Source organism: Dunckerocampus dactyliophorus, chromosome 2, assembly GCF_027744805.1.
Source record: "Dunckerocampus dactyliophorus isolate RoL2022-P2 chromosome 2, RoL_Ddac_1.1, whole genome shotgun sequence".
Taxonomy (NCBI): Eukaryota; Metazoa; Chordata; class Actinopteri; order Syngnathiformes; family Syngnathidae; genus Dunckerocampus; species Dunckerocampus dactyliophorus.
In genome coordinates, this window is record NC_072820.1 from 43,360,710 (window position 1) to 43,386,434 (window position 25,725).

Below are 25,725 nucleotides of genomic sequence, written 5' to 3' on the forward strand. Positions count from 1 at the left end.
CTCTTTACTTGCCATCAGGTCTATTCTGCTATATTACTGCAATCTCCCTGACTTTGGGGATCATCTCCAGTCGTATTTCAAGCTGTTCTGATTATTTCTCTTGTGGAAGGTGGTGGCAGTCATTCATTCTGACATTAATTAAATGTCTCATCTTCTATCACGCATACAAATGTATTCACGGGTGAGCGAGTGTGCCATCGGTTCTATTAATTGTGTTGGTTATCGAGGAGTGATCACATAATCATTCAATGACTCATGTACATGCAATCGTGCCGTGCACTGGCCCGCCAATCTTCCAATCATGCCAGAGGAGGGTAAGTGTACCAAACCTGAGAGCAGGTTTCAACTTAAGGTTTGAAGTGAGCCCAAGCATGGAACAACTGGCATACACAGCCAGTCTCCTCTAGCACTAAGAACAACAACACTGCTATGGTAAATTGATTAAAGTGTAATGGTACATGTGTTTGGAACTTGGATTTTTTTTTTGGCACGGTACAAAGGCGTAACAAGTTCTCACACGATACACACCGAGCGAGGGACGGGAAATACAACTGTCATGCGTCTATTCCATTAACAATTCCACTTCATCAGCTTGCCATTAGAGCCGGAAAACACTCTTCCGTTGTTAAGATCACCTGTTTGGGAACACTTAGCCTTCCCGGTGAAATACATACATGGATAAGGAAAAAATGTTGAGATGGGGAACAAGGTTACAAGCTAGAACTAATAAGGGTGTCCCAATCCAATACTGATATGGGATATCGTGTTACAGCAGCCAAAGATCAAGGTCGGATTATATATACTATATATGCACAGGTTTCCTGTGGTGGCACAGAAGAAGTTAAATACGACCAATCTCATTGTGCACTTGAAGGGTTTTTAATGGGTGGTGAGTAATGTTGGGTTTAAACTATGGCTGTACAAAATTACGCGTTAAGACCCATGATTCATCTGAGTAACGCAATTATATCACTAAACTTGACCACAACATAACCCTGTAGTCCTCCTGCGCGGATGTTTACGTTCAAGGATGTTTACGTTCCTCGAGTTGAAAGGCGGTGCAAATGCAGCCAGCAGAGATGATTGAGGAGAAAGACCCGGGTCAGCTTCAAGGGAAATTTCAGTTTAAAAAGCCAATGGCCTTTTCATCAAAGCACAACGAATCTGAAGTACCACCTTCGGGCAAAGCATATCGTTACTAATGTGTGACCAAGCCCTGGTCGTCAACCTACACCAGGCTCTGACTTATCAACAAAGAGACAACAACTAGGTTAAATATTGCAGTTGCTGAATGGGTTGCCAGAGACTGCAGACCCATCAGCATAGCTGTAGACGAGGGGCTTCACAATCTCATACCGACAGCCACAGGTGACCCATTATATATAACACCTTCAAGGGGAACTATCGTCACAAGAATCCACCAACTGTATGGAAATGAAAAGGCAACAAAGTTGGAGCAGCTGGCCAAAAGCTATGCTTGTTGCACTGACAGGAGACCACTGGAAAGCAGTAAGCAACCACAACTACCTCGAGGTAACAGTACTTCTGATCGATGATAATTGGCAGCTGCACTCATTTGCACTAGGTGTGGTGAAATCGGAGGAAAGACATTTCCCCGAAGCATGTGCTCGTCAGCTTCTTGATGTTGCTAAGGAGTGCGGGGTAATAGACAAGGTTACCACTACAGGGACAGATAAGCGCTCGTAATATGATGGCAGAAGTCAGGAGTCTACATACAAGCACTTGTGAATTTCTCTTGGAGATAAATAAAAGTGTGTATCCGTCTATCTCATTGTATTGTCTTTATGTGTTTTCAAATGTTGGTTTGTTAAATATGTCTTTATTCAAACAGCATACCTGTACTACTTTTATCTCAAAACAAAATTCAAGCCAATTGTAGTACTTCAGCAGATATTTTACTTAACTAAGCCCAGAATAAATGTGTGATTAATCATGATTAATCACAGAGTAGACATGTGATTAGCTTGATTTAATGTTTTAATCGATTGACAGCACTAGTTTAAGCGCTTCATTGAGCATGTCAAGCCTCGCTACATTATCCTATTGTCAATAAAACTATACACCAGATCATATAAAAAAAATAAATGGGCCTGTTTTTCCTCATACCTACTGTTGAGTAGTATCACTTATATGAGTATCGGCCAAAATTCAAGGCTGCAATATTGCAATCGTATCGGAAGTGAAAAAGTTGTATCGGGAAACCTCAAACTATTAATGCTGCACTTCAGGCAAGAGGAACTTTAATTTCCTAAGACTAAACAGAAAAAAACCAGCCTGTTCAAGCTGTTACTGTTGAAATGTGTGTGTGTGTGTGTGTGTGTGCGTGTGTGTGTGTGCGTGCGCGCGCATATGTATATTTTATTTTTTTTAGTTTATTATTTTTGTATTTGTCAATTTGGTTTTATTGGAGAATTAAGTGCTGTTTTATGTTTAACTTTAAAAGTCATTAAAGCTGTTTATACAAAAGCTAAGCTAAGCTATGTTAATTATAGCATAACATGACACCCCTAGAAGTTACACGAGTTACACACGCAATGGCAACTACCCCGCTCAGTGTTATTCTGCTCAATACGACATTGAAACAGAAGTTCAAGATAAAGACAGATTCTCCCATTAAAACATGCACAAACTAAGAGATGCAGTGATTCATTTTAGACATAGTCAACAGTCAAGAAAATGTAGTCAAATGCCCATCCTCAGTGGATACACCAAATCATATGGGATAAATAACTCTGCCTCAACACTGTCACTCAACATCAACACAATTATGTAAACATTTCCTTAACTATACTCCACCACAGTAGCAGTATCAGTATCAGGCTATAATTCAATCCTAAAACTAAATTACTGACATTGACTAATACAGGGGTGCCCAAACTTTTTCCACCGAGGGTCGCATACTGAAAAATCAAAGGATGCGGCGCCACATTTCCATTTTTTAAACCAACTTATGTAGATATGCTGAGACATTTGAATATTTCAAGACAAAAAACAGCCTGCATCTCAGCTTTTTTTTTAACCTGGCGACAAAGTATTATTAAAATGAACTTTTGCTGTTTTTTCCCCTTTGATTTTTACAAATATTTATACTTTTTCATAAGATTTTTTTCTTGTACTATTATGTCTTTATTCTCATATTTTGACTTGATCATAACATAACTTTTATCCAACATAAATATCCTAAAATTGCAACTTTATTCTGTTTGTCATGTTAAGATTATTTTCTTTAATTTTTCAACTTCATGCTATTTTTTCCCTTAATATTGTAATTTTACTTTTATATTTTTGTCTTTATTCTTGAAAAATTACTGCTCTATTTTCCATATTTACTGTTTTTTTTTAAATTGTCTTGTTTAATCGTATTTTTAGAATGTGCTAAAATAATAAAAAAAAAAATTTTCTTTTTTTAAACGCAAGCCAGAAATGGTTCCCGTGCCACACTTTGGACACCCCTGGACTAATACAAACACAAGTTCATATCTGTTCCCACCGGCATGCCCAATGCTGACAATATCTGTTGAAAAGAACTGCCTTCTCAGTATGAAGTTAAAAGACATTGAAAGTTTTATATTCATGCAAATCATTAGACAACAGCCAAGATGTTATTCATACAAACTCCAACAAATGAATTGTAAGGATGCAACTGGCAATGTTGTGAACACAACAAGGAAATTGTTCATCGCAGATAAAATCTCGACTACTTGTGTTCTTCAAAGGGACTTCAAAATGAAAAGTCAATTCTCATCTCTCTCCAAAATTTACTGCGGTCCGTTGTATACATTTTGTGCATTGTTTTTGTGCGAAAATTCAAATGATTATCCCTATATCGTCTTTCTACTTTTGAGGGAAATCACCTTGAAACCTCAAAACTACAATTAATAGGTGACTTAGCAGCACATTTATCTTATCGAGTTCAGTTTTATGGTAGTACAGACCTACAGAATGAGACAGAGAGGAGATTAATTCATTAATAATAATTAGATCTCAATGCTTTTTTTTAACATGCAATGAACACATGCAAAGGCACACATTTGTAGCCCTTTTGTTTTAATGTTTTTAAACAATAAAAACATGCAAAGGATGTTACAAAATAGAGAATAAAATGTTGTTTAAGATATGTAAGGGTAACACTAACTCAAGTGTAAAAAAAAACAAAAAACGAACAAAAACAAACTAACTCACCGGGGATACGTAACCTGCCCGTATGTCCTGCTCTCTCTCCAGAGCTGTTCTCAGCTGCAGTTCCAGCTCCTGCTTGTGATTATTGGAGTGAAGCAGCTGCTGGTGACAAGCTTCCAACTGTGTTTTAAGGTCCTCTATCTGGAGGAAAAGAAGGACAAGCATATGATGAGTTACGAAAGAATTGCCAGTGATCAGGTGATAGCCAGACAATGCCTTTCACTCTAAGGACATTCATGCAAGGCCCGGGTAATGTGCAAATGTTCAGGTCGAGTTATTTTTTTAAAAACATCAACAAGCTGGTCATGTTTTTATAAAGGTCTGGGTTACATTGAATAATTCTCATGCATAGTTGGGAGTACACTGTTTCAACCCAACTTTAAAGGATAGGGCGGTATCAGGTTCTGATACCAGCGTAGTTCACGTCAGATAATTTCCGATACCACCTGCAGAGATTTCCGATCTGCGAGGCATGTCTGTGCTTTAGGTAGAAGAACATCTGTTTCCATACTTACACTGCAGCCGTCGTTCTCAGTCGCACCACACGCACACACGCAAGCACTCCACCTGACACACCAGTCGGACATTACAAACTCTTAACACTACACAAATCCTTCAAACTTGCCTGTAGAGGGGTTTATTACAGCCTCATACAAAATCAACAATGATAATTAGGGATATCTCTATCTGATAACGAGATCAGATATCGAGCAGATATCAGCAAAAAAAAATAAATCCCAGTTTATATCAGCCTGCATCTCAAATGACCGATATTGGCAGTCTGATACAAGCAGTCGATTCCAGACTCTTCCCCAGCACTTCTATCCAGACACGACCAGACAGAGCCCATGTGATCACCACAAGAGTGTTTGCTTAGTAGCAAGGAGCAGGAGTGATGTCAGCCATGTAGCAATAAAAAGACGTCGCAGCAGAGTGTTAAACTTGTCATGCACAAGTTTCCCGTGGTGGCACAGAACCGGGAAAGTTTAATAAGACCAACCTCATCGCACACATGAGGCAGCATCACACTGGAAACTCCCACGGGGCGGCAAAAAGGTTTAAGTGTTTAAACCCTTCTTTGAGCACCTCGCTATATTATGCTTAGTTGCCACTACATTGTGGATAAAACTAAACCTCACATGCATGCATGCACTGTTGCGGACTATTATTGTCTTTATCGCTTGATTAAGCCTTTTCTAACATTCCACACTACAAAAGAAGTAATAAAATTATGTATGATTCGGGCATTTCCAACATTCCACACTACTAAATAAAAGAATATGATTTGTGTTGATGGGATCACTATCGGCAGATATTCAAGGCAGCAATATCGGTATCGCAACAGAGGTGAAACAGCTGGAGCGGGACACTAATAATGATAATGTAGTGACCCGGACGTTATGTGCAATGTTAAATGGTTGCCTGACAGAAACCTGTTTTTTTCAATAAAATCGACCACCTCCTCGTCATTCTGCTAGCATCTGTAGATACTACAATAATAATACTAAAGCAAACAGAGCTCTGGTATCAGAAGGATCGGACGTGAAGTGCAAAAATGTGGCTTGGTGCATTCCTGGTTTTCAGTTCCCCAACTCGGAAACTTTCTACTTGACCACGTCCATGCAAAGTGGATCGACAGCCTGTAAAATGAATGGCTTCGGTGCTGCCGACGCTGCAGATGCTTCTGTTTTGGCACATGTTTTGACAAACGCATTTACAGCCACTGGCAAGCTTTAGTGGAACAACACCAACCCACAAAGTGTGAGCACCTCTGTGGCATTTGCTGTTCTGTTGGTTCACATGATTTGTTTATCTGGCTGGTCTTATTTAACGGATGTGAAAACATTTGTCCAATAACCTTCCATGTTATTTTTAAGTGCCTGCCTTTTCCATATGGTTCATTCATTCCATTCTGTACATCAAAGATGGCGCCCTCCGTGGCAGACGTCTCTGTGACACTCTCCCGTGTTTTTCTATTTTTTGCTATTTTATTGTTCATTTTGGACATTCAACACACTCACGCAGTACATTACAACAGAGAGACACTTTTGAACATCGGCAGGGTTCACCATGAACTTTCATTTAGCCTCTCAGATTTTGCCTTTCTTCTGCGCCGGGAGAACGCAGCAGCCTGCGGGCCTGGTGAGCTGAATACCCGGCAAGCAAAGCATCCGAGGCGTAAACGAGGCAAGCGAGCCGGCCTGCATGCTAGGCTAAAAGCTAGAGCGACGAGGCCACCGCTACCAAGCCTGCTGCTAGCCAACGTCCGCTCTCTTGAAAACAAGATGGACGAACTACGAGCAAGGATTACAGCTCAACGTGAGATCAGGGAATGCTGTGTCCTCACCTTCACAGAAACACTGGCTGACGGAGGATATACCGGACTCGGCGATCCAGTTGGAATCATTTGCTGCTTACCGGGGAGATCGGACTTTAGCGTCTGGTAAACACAGAGGTGGCGGCGTCTGTGTTTACGTAAACAAACAGTGGTGCACAGACGTACAGACGATGGAAAAGCACTGCTCGCAGGACATTGAGCTGCTGATGGTGAAATGCAGACCTTTTTATTTGCCTCGTGAGTTTAGCGCTGTGTATTTAACTGCTGTTTACATCCCACCACGAGCTAACACTGCTAATGCACTAGGCCTCCTGCATGACATCATTGATAAACACAAGACCAAACACCCAGACGCTGTATTCATTATATCTGGCAATTTCAACCACTGTAACCTCAGGACTGTCCTCCCCAAATATTACCAGTATGTGAGCTTTCCCACAAGGGAAAATAACATCCTGGACCAAGTCTACAGCAACATGAAAGGTGCTTTGAAGGCTGTTCCAAGACCCCACTTTGGAAAGGCTGACCACATCTCTATATTCCTTTATCCAACATACAGACAACTTCTCAAAAAAGCTCCCCCTGTAAGTACAGCAGTTAAAGTGTGGAATGAAGAAACTGATCAAGTACTTCAGGACTGCTTTGGCTGCACAAACTGGGATGTGTTTAAAACTGCAGCGGGGAGGGAAGATTGTACTGTTGATTTGGATGAATATGCTTCTGCTGTTACTGGCTACATTAGCACATGTATAGAGACTGTTACCACCACCAAGTATTACAGAAAATACCCTAACCAAAAACAGTGGATGAACTGTGATGTAAGGGCTAAGCTACGTGCTCGTTCGACTGCATTTGTCATGGGCACCGCTGATGACTACAAAAAGGCCAGATATGACCTGAGGAGGTCCATACCGGAGGCCAAAAGATAGTACAGACAGAAGCTGGAGGGCTACTATTCCACCTCAGATCCTCGGCGCATGTGGGCGGGGCTCCAGCATATCACAGACTATCGACAGCAGAGTAGCGTAGCCACGTCCAGCCAAACCACACTTCCAGATGAGCTGAACGAGTTCTATGCCCGCTTTGACACCCAAACTCCTGATGAGCAGACAGGGTGGCTGGACTTGGGGAGCACACAGGACTCACCTCTCATGGTGACATCAGCTGATGTGCGCAGGGTTCTGAACAGAACAAACCCACGAAAAGCAGCAGGCCCAGACAACATCTCAGGACGTGCACTTCGGATTTGCTCATCAGAGCTAGCTGATGTGCTTGCTGACATATTTAACCTGTCGCTTTCACAAGCATCTGTACCGACCTGCTTTAAGTCCACCACCATAGTGCCCGTACCCAAGAAGAGCAACGTGACCTGCTTGAATGACTATCGCCCTATAGCACTCACTCTTATTGGTATGAAGTGCTTTGAAAGAATAGTCATGACCCACATCAAAAAGAGCATCCCGGCGGCAACTGTGGACCCTCTACAGTTTGCATATCGCCAGAACCGGTCCACGGATGATGCAGTCAACACTGCCATCCACACAGCCCTTTCTCACCTACAGGGCCAGGACACATACGTCAGAATGCTATTTATAGACTATAGCTCTGCTTTTAATACAGTCAGCCCCCACAAACTTACAAATAAGCTCCTCACATTTGGTCTGTCTCCCTCCCTCTGTAACTGGGTGTTTAACTTTCTCACAGGCAGACCCCAGTCAGTCAGAGTCCACAACCGCACATCCAGCTCAAGAATTGTGAGCACTGGGACCCCACAGGGGTGTGTGCTGAGTCCACTCCTCTACACGCTCTTCACCTACGATTGCGTGGCCTCCCAGAACAACACCAGCATCATTAAATTTGCAGATGACACTACAGTCATCGGACTGATCACTGGTGATGTTGAAACATCATACAGAAGAGAGGTGGCGGACCTCATAGCTTGGTGTCGTGATAACAATCTCCTTCTCAATACAGATAAGACTAAAGAGATGATCATCGACCCAAGAACAAGGGAAAAGGAGCCGCATAAACCCCTGTTTATTGATGAGACTGAGGTGGAGAGGGTGAAAACCTTCAAGTTCCTTGGCACACACATCAGCGAGGACCTCACCTGGTCTCACAACACCCAACAAATTCTGAAGAAGTCCCAAAGGAGACTGTACTTCCTGAGAAGACTGAGGAAATTTGGCATGTCCACCACAATCCTGAGTTGCTTCTACAGATGCACTATCGAAAGTGTCCTTACAGCCTCCATCACTGTTTGGTACGGTAACTGTACAACACGTGATAGGAAGGCACTCCAGCGGGTGATCAAGACCTCACAGAACATTGTTGGGGCAGCCCTCCCCTCACTGCAAGACATTTATAAATCTAGAGTCCTACGCAGAACACACAACCTCATCAAGGACAGCACACATCCACAACACTCATTATTCACACTCCTACCGTCAGGCAGACGCTACAGGAGTTTGAAGTCCAGGACCACAAGGCTGGCAAACAGCTTTTACCCACAGGCCATCAGGCTTCTCAACGAAGCACTCGCACACGCCGCACGCAACACACGCACACACTCATAGCACTTTATTTATTTATTTATTTATTTATTTGTATTATTTACTTGTATTAATGTCTCTTCTGTTGTTGTTGCTTAATTTATTGGTATATATGTTTATGTTTCTTATGTTCTTATTCTTTCTTGTGTTTTCTTTCTTTTCTTGGGAGAATGAACAGAATAAGATTTTCATTGCATGGTATAACTGCTGTTTTACCATGCACATGACAATAAAACTCTCTTGAATCTTCATTCATTCTTAACTGCTCTTCTGGATGATAGTAGTCTAAACAGAATCTTGAAATAGACCTCTGGGAGCAAGAGAGACTAAAGGAGAAAAATATATGTTATATATAAGTTACATTACACTTTAAAATCCAGAGAAGCCAATAGCCCAACCCTCAACTGTGTGCAATTTGCAGCTTAACACACACTGTATGCCCAGAAGAGATTTAACATCCTGTGTGTGATGGGACTGAAATATGACCCATACCCAGAAAAATACTCTGATGGGTAAGAAGGGGTGAACTTACCCCTTGCTTGTAATTCTCCAACAGCTGTGTGAGCTCTGCAGTCTCGATGGGTGGGCTTGCTGAAGACAGGGGCACCCTACGCTCTTCTCGCATTGGTGTCTTCTCTACCTGTCGCCAATGTTGCTCAATTGCCTCCTCCACTTTCTGCTGTCTCTCCAGAAATTGAGAACTTGATGAATCAGGCCGTAACTGTCCAAGTCCATCTAAACTCTCAAAATCCAGCCTTTCAGAATCTTTGAGTGGCGAATGCTCCATCGACGAGTTTGTTACAGATTCATACCGCTTCCGCCTCTCCTCCCTTCTCCGACTGCGCTCAAGCTCACCTAAGTCTGTCTGGAGGCTCTCTGCCTCTTGTGCCCGTTGCTGAGCCAGGGCTTGGGCAATGGGCCTGAACTCTGCCCAGTCAAAGGTCTTAGATCGACCTTCTCGTCGACGTTCGCGTGCTCGGCTCTTGACGACACCTGTATTGGATTCTCTCTCCACAGATGACGTTTCAGAGGACGGTGAGTCATGGGTCACATCTGGTCTGATCAGACCCTCCAGGGGAGTGAAAGAACCCTGGTCTTCGGTTGAGCTGAAGAATAGCAAGAAGAAAAATGTAGTGTTCTTCAGATGCTTCCAAGTTGGAATCACAAGACATCATTATACACTCCTGATCAAAATTTTAAGTCTTTACATTTTGCACTGTTAGATCTTAGGGAGGTTCTAAGTAGAGCTTCAAAGAGCCAAAAGAAGAAATTAGAATGAGACAAAAATATTTTTGAGGCTGTTCATCAGTTGATCAAAAGTTCAAGACCACAACTAAAAAAACCAAACAACCTAAAATAGAAATAAAATATTCAATACTGGGGTCAGTAATGAGTAGCTGTACCATTCTGGTTTTGGGTATGCTTGATGCCAGTGTTTCTCGGAGGCTAGTGGGAATGTTGCTCCAGGTGGTGAAGATGGTTTTACTGAAGGCATCCACTGTCTGGAATTCATGTCCATTTTTTTTTTAACTTTGCTGGCCATCCATCGCCAAATGTTCTCAATTGTATATATATCAGGGGAACATGCTGAATGGTCCTAAGATTGAGTCTATTCCTCTGGAAAAAAGTTATTTGTCAGGTGGACATTGTGAACTGCAGCGTTTTCCTGTTTAAAAAGTCAGTCATTACCACACAGACGAGGACCTTCAGTCATGAGGGACGCCCCTGCAACATCTCCACATAGCCAGCTGTCGTTTGACGCCCCTGCACAACCTGCAGCTCCATTGTTCCATCGAAGGAAAAAGCACACCAGATCATGATGGTGCCCCTTACGCTGTGCCGTGTGGAAAACATCTCAGGTGGGATCTCCTTGTCATGCCAATAAGTATGGAAGCCATCAGGACCGTCAAGTTTCTTCCACCTTTCAATGTTCAATGTTTGGTGCTCTCATGCAAATTCCAAACAGGCAATTTTGTGGCGTTGAAGGAGACAAGGACTTTGAAGACATTTTCTTTTCTTAAAATCCTTCTATTGCAGATGGCGTCTGATGGTTATTGGACTGCAATCGGCACGAGTAACAACCTTCAATTGGGCCGAGGATCATTTTGTGTCTTGACGGACAGCCAATCAGATCCTCCGGCTCAGGGCTGGTGACATTTGTTGGGTTTACCAATTGTCTTTTTTGTTACATAATCACCAGGATATTTGAAGAAGTTTCAAATGACTTTCTTACTGCGCCCAACCTCAGCAGCAATGCCACGCTTCGAGAGGCCTTGCTTATGCAGCTCAGAGAAAGCTTTTTTGCCTTTGCCAGTAAGAGATCCTAACAGTGAATGCCTGACAGAAAATGACGTTGAACCCACATTTTTGCCAAGATTTTGGCTTTAAAGGCTGTGGTCTGAAAATTTTGATCAATTGATGAATAGCCTATTTTGCCTTTTCTGCAATAAATTGCTTACTTGAAACATTTTTGATCTCACATTCATTTCTTCTTTCTGCATCTTGAAGCTCTACTTAAGAACCTCCTTTTGATCCAACAGTGCAAAAAATTCTTGCAATTTTTCAAGTAGCTTAAAATGTGCATCAGGAGTGTATGTGCACTAATAAAAAGGGACTTACCTTGCTACATCAGGAGCAGTAGATGGTCTGACATTCTTCATGACTGCCTGGATCCAATTCCTCCGTATACCTGCTGTCATGGCTGAAAGCGTGTGAACTCCCTCCTGAGTCTAAACATTCAAAAACAAGGTATGTTTATATTAATATATCTATATACATACAAATGCATAGTTAAAAAAGAAACTCTAAACTCTAAACAGTGAAAGAGATAATACAAATATTAAAACATCTCATTTGAACTAGAAATGAATGTACTATCCTGCTGGTAAAGCTGTCTTTGCAAAATTATTTCTCTTGTACTACCAATAAATTGAATGCATTTTTAAAACCTTTTTATTTCCCTTTTGTCACATTTATAAGGAACAATGTAAGGTTCCTGTATCAAGGTCAAATGGTTAACAGACTTGTAAACAACACTGTGTACACATGAGAAAGTATCAAAATTATAAATAAATGAGGGTGCGTTGTTACTTGTATTTGGAAGCCGTAATTCCGTTGAGCTTGGTATTCAGTTACATTGTAGCAGGTAGACAGATCAATCTCGCCATCCAGGTCAGAGGCCTTAAAAGGATCAACAAGAGCCATGTAAGTACAAAAATTCAAACAACATATTTAAAATGGATATAACATCACTAAGGGTTACCTCTTCTGCTATGGAATCCTTGTAGTACCGCAGGCTATGATCCGTCAACACAAACCAGTATTTCTTCCACTATATAGTACATAAAAGAAAAAACTGTTATTTTGAGGCAATAGAAGCTATAAAAACATTCTGATGTTTAACCGAAAGAGGTGTCAGTGCATCACCAAGGGTTCAGCCTAAAAGGTTGCCTTTGGGCTTTGTCCACTTAATGGTGCGTTCACAATTATGGTCGGTTACGCTGTAACAGTCCAAAAATGTTTAAACGGCACTTGGTCTGAATGTGAGTGCAATTCAGTTAGCCAGTCAAATAATATGACATTCTTGCGCGTCCAAAACAACATGATATCTCCCAGGGTCCATACAATTGCAGGACTTTTGTTTCTATGGTGGAATTTTTACCAGCTGACATCTTACCCGCCGAGAGGTAACGAAAAGGTTCCTGGATACGTGCTGCAAGGGGACGGCGTTTTCGGACGACTTTACCGAATTGTAACAAGCCACATGACCCCTTTGTTGAAAAGAGCCAGGTATTTTTTAACTACTGTACTTGTTTTTATGATTTTCTCTCAGCTTTCTGTTGTGTTTTGCTAACCATCGCCTGGTTTCGCTCACATTTGGTGATATACAATGGTGTTAAAGTGTTTGCCCCCTTCCTGATTTCTTTTTTTTTTTTTGCATGTTTGTCACACTGAAATGTTTCAGATCAAACAAAATATTAGTCAATGACAACACAACTGAACACAAAATGCAGTTTTTAAATGAAACTTATTATTTAGGGAGAAAAAAATGTCTAAACCTACATGCCCCCGTGTGAAAAGGTCATTGCCTCCTACACCGAATAACTGGTTGTGCCACCCTTAGCAGCAACAACTACAATCAAGCGTTTGTGATAACTTGCACTGAGTCTCTTACAGCGCTGTGGAGGAATTTCAGCCCACTCATCTTTGCAGAATTGTGGCAATTCAGCCACATTGGAGGGTTTTCCAGTGTGAACCACTTTTTTAAGGTCACGCAACAGCATACCACTCCAAAGTCTTCATTTTGTTTTTCTTCAGCCATTCAGAGGTGGACTTGCTGCTGTGTTTTAGATCATTGTCCTGCTGCAGAACCCAACATGGTTTCAGCTTTAGGTCACCAACAGATATTCTCAGTCAGGAATTTTTGGTAGACAGCAGAATTCATGGTTCCATTTATCACAGGAAGTCTTCCAGGTCCTGAAACAGCAAAGCAGCCTCAGACCATCACACTACCACCACCGTATTTTACTGTTGGTATGATGTACTGGGACAGACACCTTCCAAAAGGTTAAACTTTTGCCTCAACAGACCCCAGAGTGTTTTCCCAAAGGTCTGGAGGACCATCCAGATGTTTTGTGGCAAAATTGAGACAAGCCTTAATGTTGTTTTTGTTCAGCAGTGGTTTTCGTCTTGGAACTCTGCCGTGCAGGCCGATTTTGCCCAGTGTTCAGTCGTCTTGTCATGGAGTAATATTTAAATTTGTTTGATGATCTGAAATATTTAAGTGTGACAAACATGCAAGAAATATATAATCAGGAAGGGGCCAAACACTTTTTCACACCACTATATCTGGTATTTTGGTGCCTGTCTGTTTAGTCCATTCCTGGGTTCAGTGGACTGTATTCACGCTTGACCAAACGAACCATACTAACAAAGAAAAACACCGGGTAAATGACAAGTGTGAACACACCTTAGGAAACAGCATTCAAATGGAGCCATGGTATCTTCTAAGATACAAAAATGCTTACAATTTTCAAGGGTTTTGTTGAAAGAGGTTTTATTTTAATTTGCAGAAAAACAGCAATTCAAGTACCTGTCCTTCCTCATCCAGCTTCACCATCCAGCCTTTCTTGAAGTTCAGTAAATCGGGCTATAATTGAAAAAAGTAAAAGACAGAATTACTACTTTCAATTGAAAAATATAAAAATTAAAATACAATTAGAAATTAAATATTTTTTTTAACAATTTGAAATTGTTCTGTTATTTGTACAGTATTATATTTGCATTATTATAAATTAAAGAGTAAGCTAATAAAAAAAAATGTACTCACAAGCCACCCTATTTTAAATGTGGAAAAGTGTAAAAGCATTGTCCACACATATTTGTAAAAAAAAAAAAAAAAAAAATGCCCAAGTGAAAAATCATGCTTGGTCAAATCACACAACAGCTGGGGGAGAAGTTGAATCCAACCAGTGGCTAGCCCAATGTCAAACAATAGATAAGATGTGGTCTCAGTGCAGCGCACTAGTCAGATACAACTTCTGCCTCATTAGCTACTGCACTGTGAGAATCCAGCTGAGGATGCAAGAGCCATTGCTTGACATAATTGTAAACTGCTGTGATTCCAAACAGTAGGACACAAAATACACGTGACTGGTGACCACACGCTCAAAAAACACACACAAATAAGCACATACAAGTGAACAAAGTTAGAGCATGGTGCATACTGTAATGTATGTAGTTAAACTACTATCGGTAAAAAATTACCTATAGTACCTGGAAACAATTAACCTGGACGGCATTCAAAATTATTCATTCAGCACTGTTAATTATATTATTTGCAAAGTTTATAAACTTGTAGTCTGCAGTTAACCAACCAAACATGAACACCTTAAATTGCTAAACTGTTAAAGCAATGAATGAAGCATGCAGAATAGTATATGAACTAGGTAGAGCTACCATACACTGTGATGCTAGTTCCTGCATACAAAATCCCTGCTCAGGTCAAACCCCACTGTGAGGCAAGTGAGGGTTTGCCCTGCAGGAGCTATATAAACATAGAAGACTGCTTTGAGTACACAGACTGGGACGTGTTCAAGGCAGCCACAACAGTTACTCGTCACTCACAGGTGAAGACGTATGCCGAGTCTGTGTCTGCTTATATTCAGAAATGCATGGAGGGTGTCAGCCAGCATCAACATGATCATGATTTGCTTTTTCTTTGGCTTTTTGTGAGTTGCTCAGCAAAACACACTTGCAGCCAGACTGTAGCATCTGAAAGATTAAATGCCCAAGTGCACAGAAGGGTACAATTAAGGGCAAAGACGACCTTAGAACTGTAAATGAATGTATTGTGACGCTGCGGTACAGTGGGGAACAAAGCAGTCTAAGTTGGTCTCCCCGTTGGCAGCTGAGGACAAAATGGCAACAAATGGCTGACAACGACAATTCAAAGAATGGAAGAGTGACACCGGAAAGTAAGGTGCATTTAGTCCTTAAAGCTAACTGTCCATTTTTTACATGAACAGACGCCCACGTACCGAACATCAACCCCACCTCAAGTTGAGCTTGCTTGAGCTCTTATGCAAAATAGAGGCATCGCCATCCAGGTTTCTCAGTACAATGTCAACAATAAGTTGACAATAATAATAAGAGGAGCAAAATGTCCTTTTTACACTTGTAAAGATCATTAAGAATGTTAAAAGTTTGACTTCTATCATGCCACTGATAAAGCTGGAATGGATTATTTATATTCCCATTATATATATATATATATATATATATATATATATATATATATATATATATATATATATATATATATATACACACACACACACACACACACGTGAGTGTGTGTGTGTGCGTGCGCTTGCCTGGAATACAACAGGACACATGTGCCGGCTATAGCACTGCTTTCTGAGCACAAGATAGAGAGCACTTGCCCTACACACAGATATACAACAGCATACACAAGCACGTACAGACATAGAATGAGTGCACTGAAAATATGCAGCAAGCAAAATCCACAAACACAATGAGTTTAACCTGAAGAAGAGTGGGAGAGATGGAGGCTGGGTAACACCTTCATACCATCGCATCAGAGAAACACTAATCTTGAGGAGAAAGGTAATATCATCAAGTAATAAAAAAAAAATAGGTCAATATTTGGGCAAATAGTAATTTGCTTATGAGCTATCACTGTGCTGTTTAGTGTAGTTTGCAGATGTCCACAAAACATTTTTCCCCTCACTGTTACGTAACTAATCTGCCCTCGTAGTTCCGACAAAAAGCCTGGAGACTTCTCTAAACCTTTGGCACTCATTCTAACCCTGGATCCTACAGCTTAGCAGAACAGGAGAGGCTTTGTCTGGAGACCACAGACATACTGAAAGCACATTGGCTTACAGAATTCATTTGGAGCATTTGAGTTGGAGGTAAAAGACAACTATCACATTTCTACTAGGGATGTCGATATTGGCATAAAAAGTAGATATCGACTGATATCGGTATCATTTTTTTTGAGGATAACGACGCACAAGTAGTGACTAATATTTTCCGACCTGGAATTATTTCCAAATTTTGCCTTCGGATTATAAATTGTAATTTGCAACGACTTAAGTGTTCAGTTTTGCTATTTGTACGTTATGTGGCTACTGATTGCTACAAAACAGGTACTGCTGCGCGCACTTTCCAGCTGCACATTGCGCCAAACAGAAAACCAAAATAAGCCCCTGTCCACACGGAAACGTTCCTGGGATTTTTTTTGGGACGGTCTGAAAAAAAATCTGCCTCCACACTGTGCCAGATTAGTAAATAGTTGCAACCAGAAGGGCACAGATCACTGGATGAAAACGATGTAATACGTAAGGCACACCCACGAGTGGCGCTGTAAACAGACACGCAGACAAAACCACGTGACACACCAAACTAGAATAAGAATGAATGCATGTGCATACATCTGTCGTAGACTGGCAATGAAGTGGAATTACATGTGAGAGTTGTTTTGGAGTATAAAACAACAAAATATCAAGTCAATGACTGTGGTGAGTCATGCCAGTGAAAATATTCAGATATGTTGGCATGTCACTTCTGGTTACATGACTGCGACAGGGTGGTGACGTTGTCTTTTGTCAGAAAGTAGAGACTTGGTTGTCTACCTGGCAACAGCTGGCGTTTTCAGATTTTCCCACTGCGGAAGCCGTTTTGAATACATACTTTCAGGGCACCAAGAAGGCTGTTTCTGCGTGGACAAAAGGCTGAGACGATACTTTGTTGTTTTGACCTGAAAACTTTTCCGTGTGGACAGCCCCTACGAGCATAAAACCAGAAACGTGGAAACTAAGGATAACTAAAACTGAAGTCCAAAGTGTCATGCGGGACATGATATAAAGCGCCGGTTATGCGAGTGACGGACTAAGGCATTTTCCTTCATTATTATCTAATCTAATATCATACCTGAGGAGAATCCCCCTGAGTCACACAACGTTTTGGCATTTGGCAACTTGTACTGTATATTGCAGTATTTGTCTTATTTTGCACAGTGTTTATTTGAAATGCATCCAGTGGCATCACAGTAAAAACAGCATGATATGTTCTTTCATTACACAACATTAGTTTGAGGGAAGAGCTGCTGCAAATATCGGTATCGGTAATTAAGTCCATCCATCATCTTCTGCTTTTCTGAGGTCGGGTCACAAGGGGTGCAGGGCTTCCCTGCTTAGGCGTACCACTCCCCGGCTACTTCGTCCAGCTTCTCCTGGTGGATCCTGAGGCATTCTCGGGCCAGTTGAGAAAAAAGTCTCTCTAACATGTCCTGGGTCTTCCTCCAGGCCTGAACACCTCCCCAGGAAGGCGTCCTGACCAGATGCCTGAGCCACCTAATATGGCTCCTCTGCGGAGGAGCAGCGGTTCTTCTTCGAGTTTCTCCCAGATGACAGTTCTTCTAACCTTACCTCTAAGGGAGAGCCCACCCCGCGGAGAAAACTCATTTTGGCCGCTTGTACCACGATCTTGTCCTTTCGGCCACTACCCAAAGCTCATGGCTCATAGGTGAGGGTGAGAACGTCGGTAATCAAGGGTTGGACAACATCGGATATTGGTAAGAAAACCAATATGGAGAATCTCCCGTTCCTACCACAGCTTGCTGCTTATTTCAGTAGCTGATAGAATCAGTTTCTCTTCCATGTCATACACTTAGGATTTTGCAGCAGGCTACTTTCGTCTTGAATGTATATCGGCTGATTCACTGAGCAGCCAAGGTCAAGCCAGCCACTGCTCAGTTTCTGCATGGATATTGGTAAGTGTACAGGAAATGAAGGTCATGTCACATGACTAAATAATTGATCACTAAAACACATTTTTCTTATAATATTGTCCTAAAAATGTGAGGAGTACACCAAAATCGACATATTAAAACGTCATTACATGACAGTATCAATATTTGACGATGGTGCATGTACAGGGGAAAAAAATGCATCAATATGTATGATATGTATGTATCAATGTATCAATATCATAGAATGATGTTCAGTGGCAAGAAAGTTTGCAAACCTTTTAAGAAATTCATGCTTTTCTGTGGAAATGTGTCATAAACTGTAATCTGAACTAATTGGAGTCAGGTTTTAGCACACCTACATTCTCATGAAGATCATGAGTTTGGCGGCGTGGTCTGTAGTGACTTAGACTTATAAAAAAGCTTTTACTTTTTGGAGTTTGCTCTGCACAAGAATAACAGGCTTATGTCAGCCACGTTTCACCAAAAGAGCTTTCAGAGGATCTACTATCAAAAATTGATTTACATAAAGCTGGCAAGGCTTACCAAGGTATTTCCAAGACTTCAGAAATTCACCAGTCAACACTAAAGCAATTTCAACATTGAGAACATTTTGGGACTGTTGCTCCTCTACAAAGAAATGAGCAACCAGTAAAAATAATAAAGACTCACCAATGGCAAAAAGAACCAACCCCGAATGACAGTAAAAGATTTGATGCAAAGACAGGAACAAGCTATGATCTCTGTTCATGACTCTACAATGTGTAAATCATTGAACAAGCAGGGTATCTACGGCAGGACACCATGAAAGAAGCCACTGCTTACTAAAAAGAACATTGTTACACGCAGAAGTTTGTAAAAGAGCACATTGCCACTCCACAGCGATATTGGCAACACGTCTTGTGATGAAACTAATTTGAACTAGAAACACACTCGGAGAGCACAGACCTCAGTCGAGCGCCATAGTTCCCCGCCTTATTGTGATTTACAACATAAATATTAGTTCTACATTTATTTAATCTACAAAATTAGATTCCTTTACCATGAAAACATAACATTAGCAATTGGATTAATAATATCAATATTAGTGTAGTAGTTACTGTATTCACAAAAGTCAACATTTTCCAAAATCTGTTGGCACACTCCAGATTCCACAGTGTCTTGGCTGTTTGTTGCATGTTTATATCTTCATTTGTTGTCTTCCTATGATGAAAATTCCTAAGGTCCCCTATTTTTTTCATCCTCTAGATCATAGTATCCAGAATTATTCTATTATTTGGATCAGTCTTTGATGTTTTGTAAAACATGTTGGAAACTTGTTTTTTATGTCCTGACTTTTTTGTGGAGTTATATGCAAAAATGCCAAAAATGGTCCTACCTCGCAATGTTAAAGAATCCAGACGGTGATCCGGATCACCCCCAAAATGTAATCACTTCTTCCATATCCCATTTCCGACAATTACTAAAAATTTCATCCAATTTCATTCACAACTTTTCAAGTTATTTTAAACGCAAACAGATAAACGCCAGCAAAAACGTAGGCAGAGGTAATTATTTGGAAAAAACACAGCACTACATTTGTAGTAGTGAAAACATCATCCAAACCGTGACGTGTGCTGGAGGATGCATCCTTCTTTGTGGCATCAGGGCCTGGCCCACTTGTAATCACTGAGGAGAAGTTGGATTCCCAAGAATATCAAGAATTCTACAGGATAATGTGAGAATGTCTCTACATCAGCTGAAACTGTGTAGACGCTGGGTGATGCAAGTAAAATGGCTTCAGAAAAACTAAATCTGCCTTTTGGAGTGGCCGAATCAGAGCAAATACCTCAACCAAACAGAGATGCTATGGGTTGACTTGAAGAGGGCCACATACAACACGTTAAAATGCTATGACAGATTTAATGAACATCTGCCAAGAAGAATGGCCATTAATTCTTCCAACAATGTGCAGGTCTGACCCACAGCTAAAGTAAGTGACTGGTTGGGGTTATTATTTCTAAGGGTTCACATGCTTTTTTCACAAAGCACTATGATGTTTTTTTTTTTTGCTTGTGCTCGATAAAGACATGAAACATCAAAGAAATGCCGTGTCATTATTTTGAGTCACACTGTAAATGTCAACACCCTTGACTTAGATGAAGATCAGATCACATTTTATGACAAATGTATTCAGAAAACCAGAAAATTCTAAAAGGTTAACATACTTTTCTTGCAACTGTAAATCAGTCGAATCTCAACAACATGAACTTTCCAACTAGGGGCAGCATAAACCCCAGCTTTGTCATGAAAGTAGACCACCTGTCGGCAGGACATCGGAACAGCCAGGGGTTAATATGATAGAGATATAATATACATATACATAACATATTGCCAACTTTGGAGAAATGTTATGATTACCCTATTATTGGCCGATATGATCAATGTTAAGTTGATTGTTCACTAAATATTATTAAAATGAATATCAAATGTGCACGTGTTGAACTATGCTTGAAAAGGCGCATCTTGTGAATATATCAATGATAACTGTCTCTTGACAAGACTTATTTTGAAAAGCAACAGGAAGACAAATCACTCACTGTCATGACTGAATCGGTGGTCCTTCGGTCAAGGGACTTAGCTCTCCTAAGAGGCGGCAAGGAGGAGGGGAAATCCAGACCTTGACTCATGTCAGGCCTCTGCTCCTTAGGACCATACATATTAAAGTGTGTTAGTGTTATATACATATATAGTATACAGTTGCATTCAACGTTATACAACCCTCTTTGTAAATTACATTTATTTGACAAAATGTGCAACCTTTAAATAGATGACCACTTTCAATAAATACTGACTGCTTGTTATAGATACAGCTAAGACTTTTATTTTGGAAAATATCTGAAAAAGATGGGTCATCTTACAGTCAAACCAACAGGCCGCGGAGAACTAGAGTGTGGAATAGAGAACACCACTTCAAGCACATTTTCTCTTATATACTTGTCGTAACTTCATGCTCTTTGCTGTGATTACAACGCTGGTCTGTGTCTTTAATCCATGTAGCGTTTACAGTACATCCGAGTGCCATGCGCAGCAACAGCACTCTTTGAAAGTATGTTTCAGAAGATATAAAAAGTTGCCCAATTATGTCCTTTCTTTATGCCACAGGAGTCAAACTCGAGGCCCGGGGCCCAGATTCAACCTGTATTTATGTGGCCTGCAAAAAGACACTTATTTTTTCCATTATTTTATTATTTTTTTTATCTTATATATGTTTTGATTTTGTTTTAATTTTATTTTATTATTTTTAAATATCTATTTTATATGCATTTTAAATTATTTAAGGTTTCACAGTCACAGGTGGCTCTGAGGGTAACCATAACTGTGATGTGGCCCAAGATGAAAATGAGTGTGACGCCCCTTCTTTATGATTTTTTTTTATTTTTTACTGTGTAGCCTTTGATCCGATTACAATCTTTTTAATATTTTTCGGTCTAGACCAGAGTACCAAACCACCAGTGTGAACAGATGCTTAGCAAACAACAGTGGAGGCGTTGTGGTGCTAATTTTAAAATAATGGCAATTACTGAATTAGAGTCATCAAATAACAGCTAATAAATATGAGGAATGCAATGAGGTTTAACTGATATTGAAAACTATGATTTGAAAAAAAAAATAATTTTGTGTTTCATTTATATATATGAGATATATATATATATATATATATATATATATATTTATTACACATATTTAGATAAAAATACAATATATTATATATTATTATATATATTTTATGATAAATATATATTTTTTACAAAAATGGTTCTTGTTACTCTAAATTTATAAACATTGAAAATGAATGTAATTTGCAATGCGGGTTGAACAATTTAGAATGTAATTAAATGCAACAATGGAAACAAAAAAATGTAGTAGTACATTTGTTAAGATGTAGTACAAGCACGCTGTTTGTCCATTGCAGTTGAGAAAATGCACACAACATTGACAGGAAACAGGAAAGTAGTGGTAGTTTGTCACTATTAATAACACAGATGTGTATATGCAGTCCCAGCTTCTTTGTCTGCAAACACATTACTAGTTGCATGCGTGACAAACAGCTGGCAAAACAAGAGAAACCTATTTAACAGTATCAAAAAGTGTGTGTATCACAGCATAAAGGCCATGGTGGGAAAAGGAAGCTAAATCACCAGGGGAATCCCACCACAGAATGGAAACTGGAAATGAGTACGACACACTCGGGTGACCTCTGACCCACAGGAGAGAATGAGGAAAAGATGGAGGGAACAGAGACAGAAGGAAAACTATAGGAGGATGAGAGGGGACATGATAGGACGTACAGAGGAGAAAAAAACATGTCCTATCACTAAGCTCACATATGCGCTGCCATGTGCTGCTGTTTAAACGTACTATTTACACATGACTCTGTATGTATTGCAAATTGATTTATAATGCTGGTAGTGTTAGCTCAAACATTCCCTCACAAGACACACAAACAAAATAGTTGTATACCTCTCTGTGGAAACGTCTGTGCTCACTGCGGCCTTGTCTGCCTACACTCTTGCTCGCCTCTTCCACCTCCATTTTCTCCTGATTCTCAAGTTCCAGGGCTTCCAACTTCTCAATAACAGCAGAGCGACTGTGAACAAACATTTCACCATTAACAAAAACATGACTGAAGCAACAACTTGGTGTCGCCAATAGCTGAGATACTGTACATTCTATAATATTACATTTTTCATGAGTGTGCAGCTGAAGTGTTGTGTCAAAAGGATGATAATGCAAGGTGCCTTTGACTGGCAACCAGTCCAGGCTCTGCCCAACCTCTCTCTCAATCAGCAGGGATATTGCAAACCTAAGAGGACAAGCGGTATCCAAAATGGATGGATGGCATTTCATTGATTTGCTCCGTTAGCGCAATTAAGCAGAAGGACGGCACACAGATCAACACCCACGAACAATGCACAGGACCCTTAATAATGATTATGACATCATCATCACCAGTAGTCAGTGAGTGAAAACAAAAAACAAAACAAAGCGTGTGGTTTCAATGTAGCCATTGAAAATTAATAAATGAAGATCGTTATCATTAACTCGCCCTGCTATGTGCTTTTGGGTAATAACCCTTCTATAAGAAAGATGGCAGGAAATGAAGAGAGGGGGAAATTAGGCTGAACTGTGAGAGCACTAAGCACAGATGGGAGGGGTGAAATGGAGCAGGAAACTCACTCTGGGAGGAAAACGATGACCCCCCTCTTGGTTTGTTTGAAAAGCTGCTGTCTTTAGTGTGTGTATGTGGGTGTGAGACTTTTGCCTCCCCGCAGCATGGGGGCCAGCAGGCAGATTACTGAATGGAAAGTACACAGGGTAGATTTATATTCCATGATTCCAGTAAGTGCTGTAAGGACTGATAAAAGAAGAATGTATCAACAGATTTTCTGAGAAGCACACGTAAGAACGATGCTCACAATACATCAGCAATCCTTGTATGTCTTCATTGACCAGATACAGTCATTTAATTCCCTGCTCAAGTAAACCACAACTGCTGGAAGAGTTTCAGCATCAAAGGCTTTGTGCGTCACAGGATTGTGAGTGTATGTGTGCGTCTCATCCTGGCTCGGCGTCCTCAACCAAGCACTTCATTCAGAAGAAGGTGTCCGAACCAGTCGAAGGTTAAGTGAAATACTACATCTGTTAGTAAGGACACCCAACGGTTATTGGGCTAAATGCATCACTTCTCTGTGTCTGTAAAGTGACTTGCATGTGAATGCACTGTACTTTTCACGCATGGAACGCAAAGACTTGAGAAATGCAAGGTCAGAGATAAACAGTATCCCACCAGACACGTTCGAGATTTTCTCATAGATTGCGACGAGCAAGTGGATGATGACGATATACATCAGGGGTCACCAACACAGCCCTCTACCAGAGGCCTGGGAGCTTGAGGGTCCTGCGCAGTATCTTAGCTGTTCCTAGGACTGCGCTCTTCTGGACGGAGATGTCTGATGTTTCTCCAGGTATGTGCTCCTATGCTATATACACTACTGATCAAAATCTTAAGACCAGTTGAAAAATTGGATCTTAATGAGGTTTTAACTAGAGCTACAACATGCAAAAGCAAATGGTGAGTGAGACAAAAAGCATTTTGAAAAAGTCATTTATTGAAAACAACAATTAGACTGAAATAGGCTGTTTATCAGCTGATCAAAAGTTTAAGACCATTGCTCAAAAAATAACAAAAAAACTCTCCAAACCAGAACAAAAAATGTTCTCAGTAGGACTCAGTAATGAGTAGCTCCACCGTTCTTGCGAGTGTTTCCAGGAGGCTAGTGGGAACATTGCTCCAAGTGGTGAAGATGGCTTCACGAAGGGCATCAACTGTCTGCCATTTTTATAAACTTCCCTTGCCATCCATCCCCAAATGTTCTCTATGGGATTTAACTGAGGGGAACATGCAGGATGGTCCAAAAGAGTGATGTTATTCTCCCTGAAGAAGTCCTTGGACAAGCGAGCATTGTGAACTGCAGCGTTGTCCTGTTGAAAAACCCAGCTGTTACCACACAGACGAGGGCCCTCAGCCATGAGGGATGCCCGCTGCAACATCTGCACGTAAGCAACCACCGTTTGACGACCCTCCACCACCTGAAACTCCAGTGTTATAAACACCCTATTTCAGTTTTTTTTTTGTTTTGTTTTGTTTAAATTATAAGTTCCAAATGTTTTTTGTCTCACTCCCCTTCTTGCTTTTGCATATTGTAGCTCTACTTAAAACCTCATTAAGATCCAAACGTGCAAAATGGAAATTCTAGCAATTTTTCAATTGGTCTTAAGATTTTGACCAGGAGTGTATATATGGGGCATGATAGAAAATAACTGACAACCATTGGCATAAGCTGATGGGGCTCTCACTGTAGTTGGGAGGGCAAGGTGAGGAGCGGAGAAGACATGTGAAAATGGAGGAGCATGTGAGTGTTGTCGGGCCAATGAATGGGAAATTAATATTTCAAAAAAGCCCCAGCGGCACCATTGATAAAGGTAGATTCATATGCCTTCTTTGTAAGGACTTTGCTTACCACCAAAGCAGCTCAAGCTTAGCCTACCACATCAACGCAAAGCGCCCAGTCGTGAGTGAAGCCACAGCTAATGTTAACTTAGCGAGCCACAGCATAGTCAAACTAAACTCGAGGAAAACACCCCGTGTTTGAGCAAGTCTGCTACTGACAGGGTGACGAATGTTCTTGCCAAGTAAATAGTGACTGCAGGCCGATAAACATAGTGGAAGATGAGGGGTTAACAGAGGTTTTGCAGACCGTGTCCAATGACCCATCATACAAGCCACTGTGTACGACTGCAGTATGTAAATGGCTAGG

The 25,725-nt window shown here is 40.8% G+C and overlaps 1 protein-coding gene across 6 annotated transcripts in view; it reads right to left on the minus strand.

The window, feature by feature from the left end:
- mprip (myosin phosphatase Rho interacting protein) overlaps nucleotides 1-25,725 on the minus strand; it is a 67,546-nt gene that overhangs the window by 15,783 nt on the left and 26,038 nt on the right. For 5 of the 6 annotated variants that reach the window (XR_008566500.1, XM_054756875.1, XM_054756865.1 and 2 more), the window contains exons 8-15: nucleotides 22,868-22,994; nucleotides 20,944-21,048; nucleotides 14,183-14,239; nucleotides 12,353-12,421; nucleotides 12,181-12,270; nucleotides 11,710-11,819; nucleotides 9,623-10,196; nucleotides 4,204-4,341 (exon numbers count right to left, since the gene is read on the minus strand). Coding sequence is in view for 5 of the 6 variants with exons in the window: in XM_054756875.1 (XP_054612850.1) it covers nucleotides 4,204-4,341; nucleotides 9,623-10,196; nucleotides 11,710-11,819; nucleotides 12,181-12,270; nucleotides 12,353-12,421; nucleotides 14,183-14,239; nucleotides 20,944-21,048; nucleotides 22,868-22,994 (1,270 nt within the window). In the remaining variant the exon portion in view is untranslated. The remainder of the gene's footprint in view (nucleotides 1-4,203; nucleotides 4,342-9,622; nucleotides 10,197-11,709; nucleotides 11,820-12,180; nucleotides 12,271-12,352; nucleotides 12,422-14,182; nucleotides 14,240-20,943; nucleotides 21,049-22,867; nucleotides 22,995-25,725) is intronic. The other variant, XM_054756842.1, reaches the window with a different exon arrangement.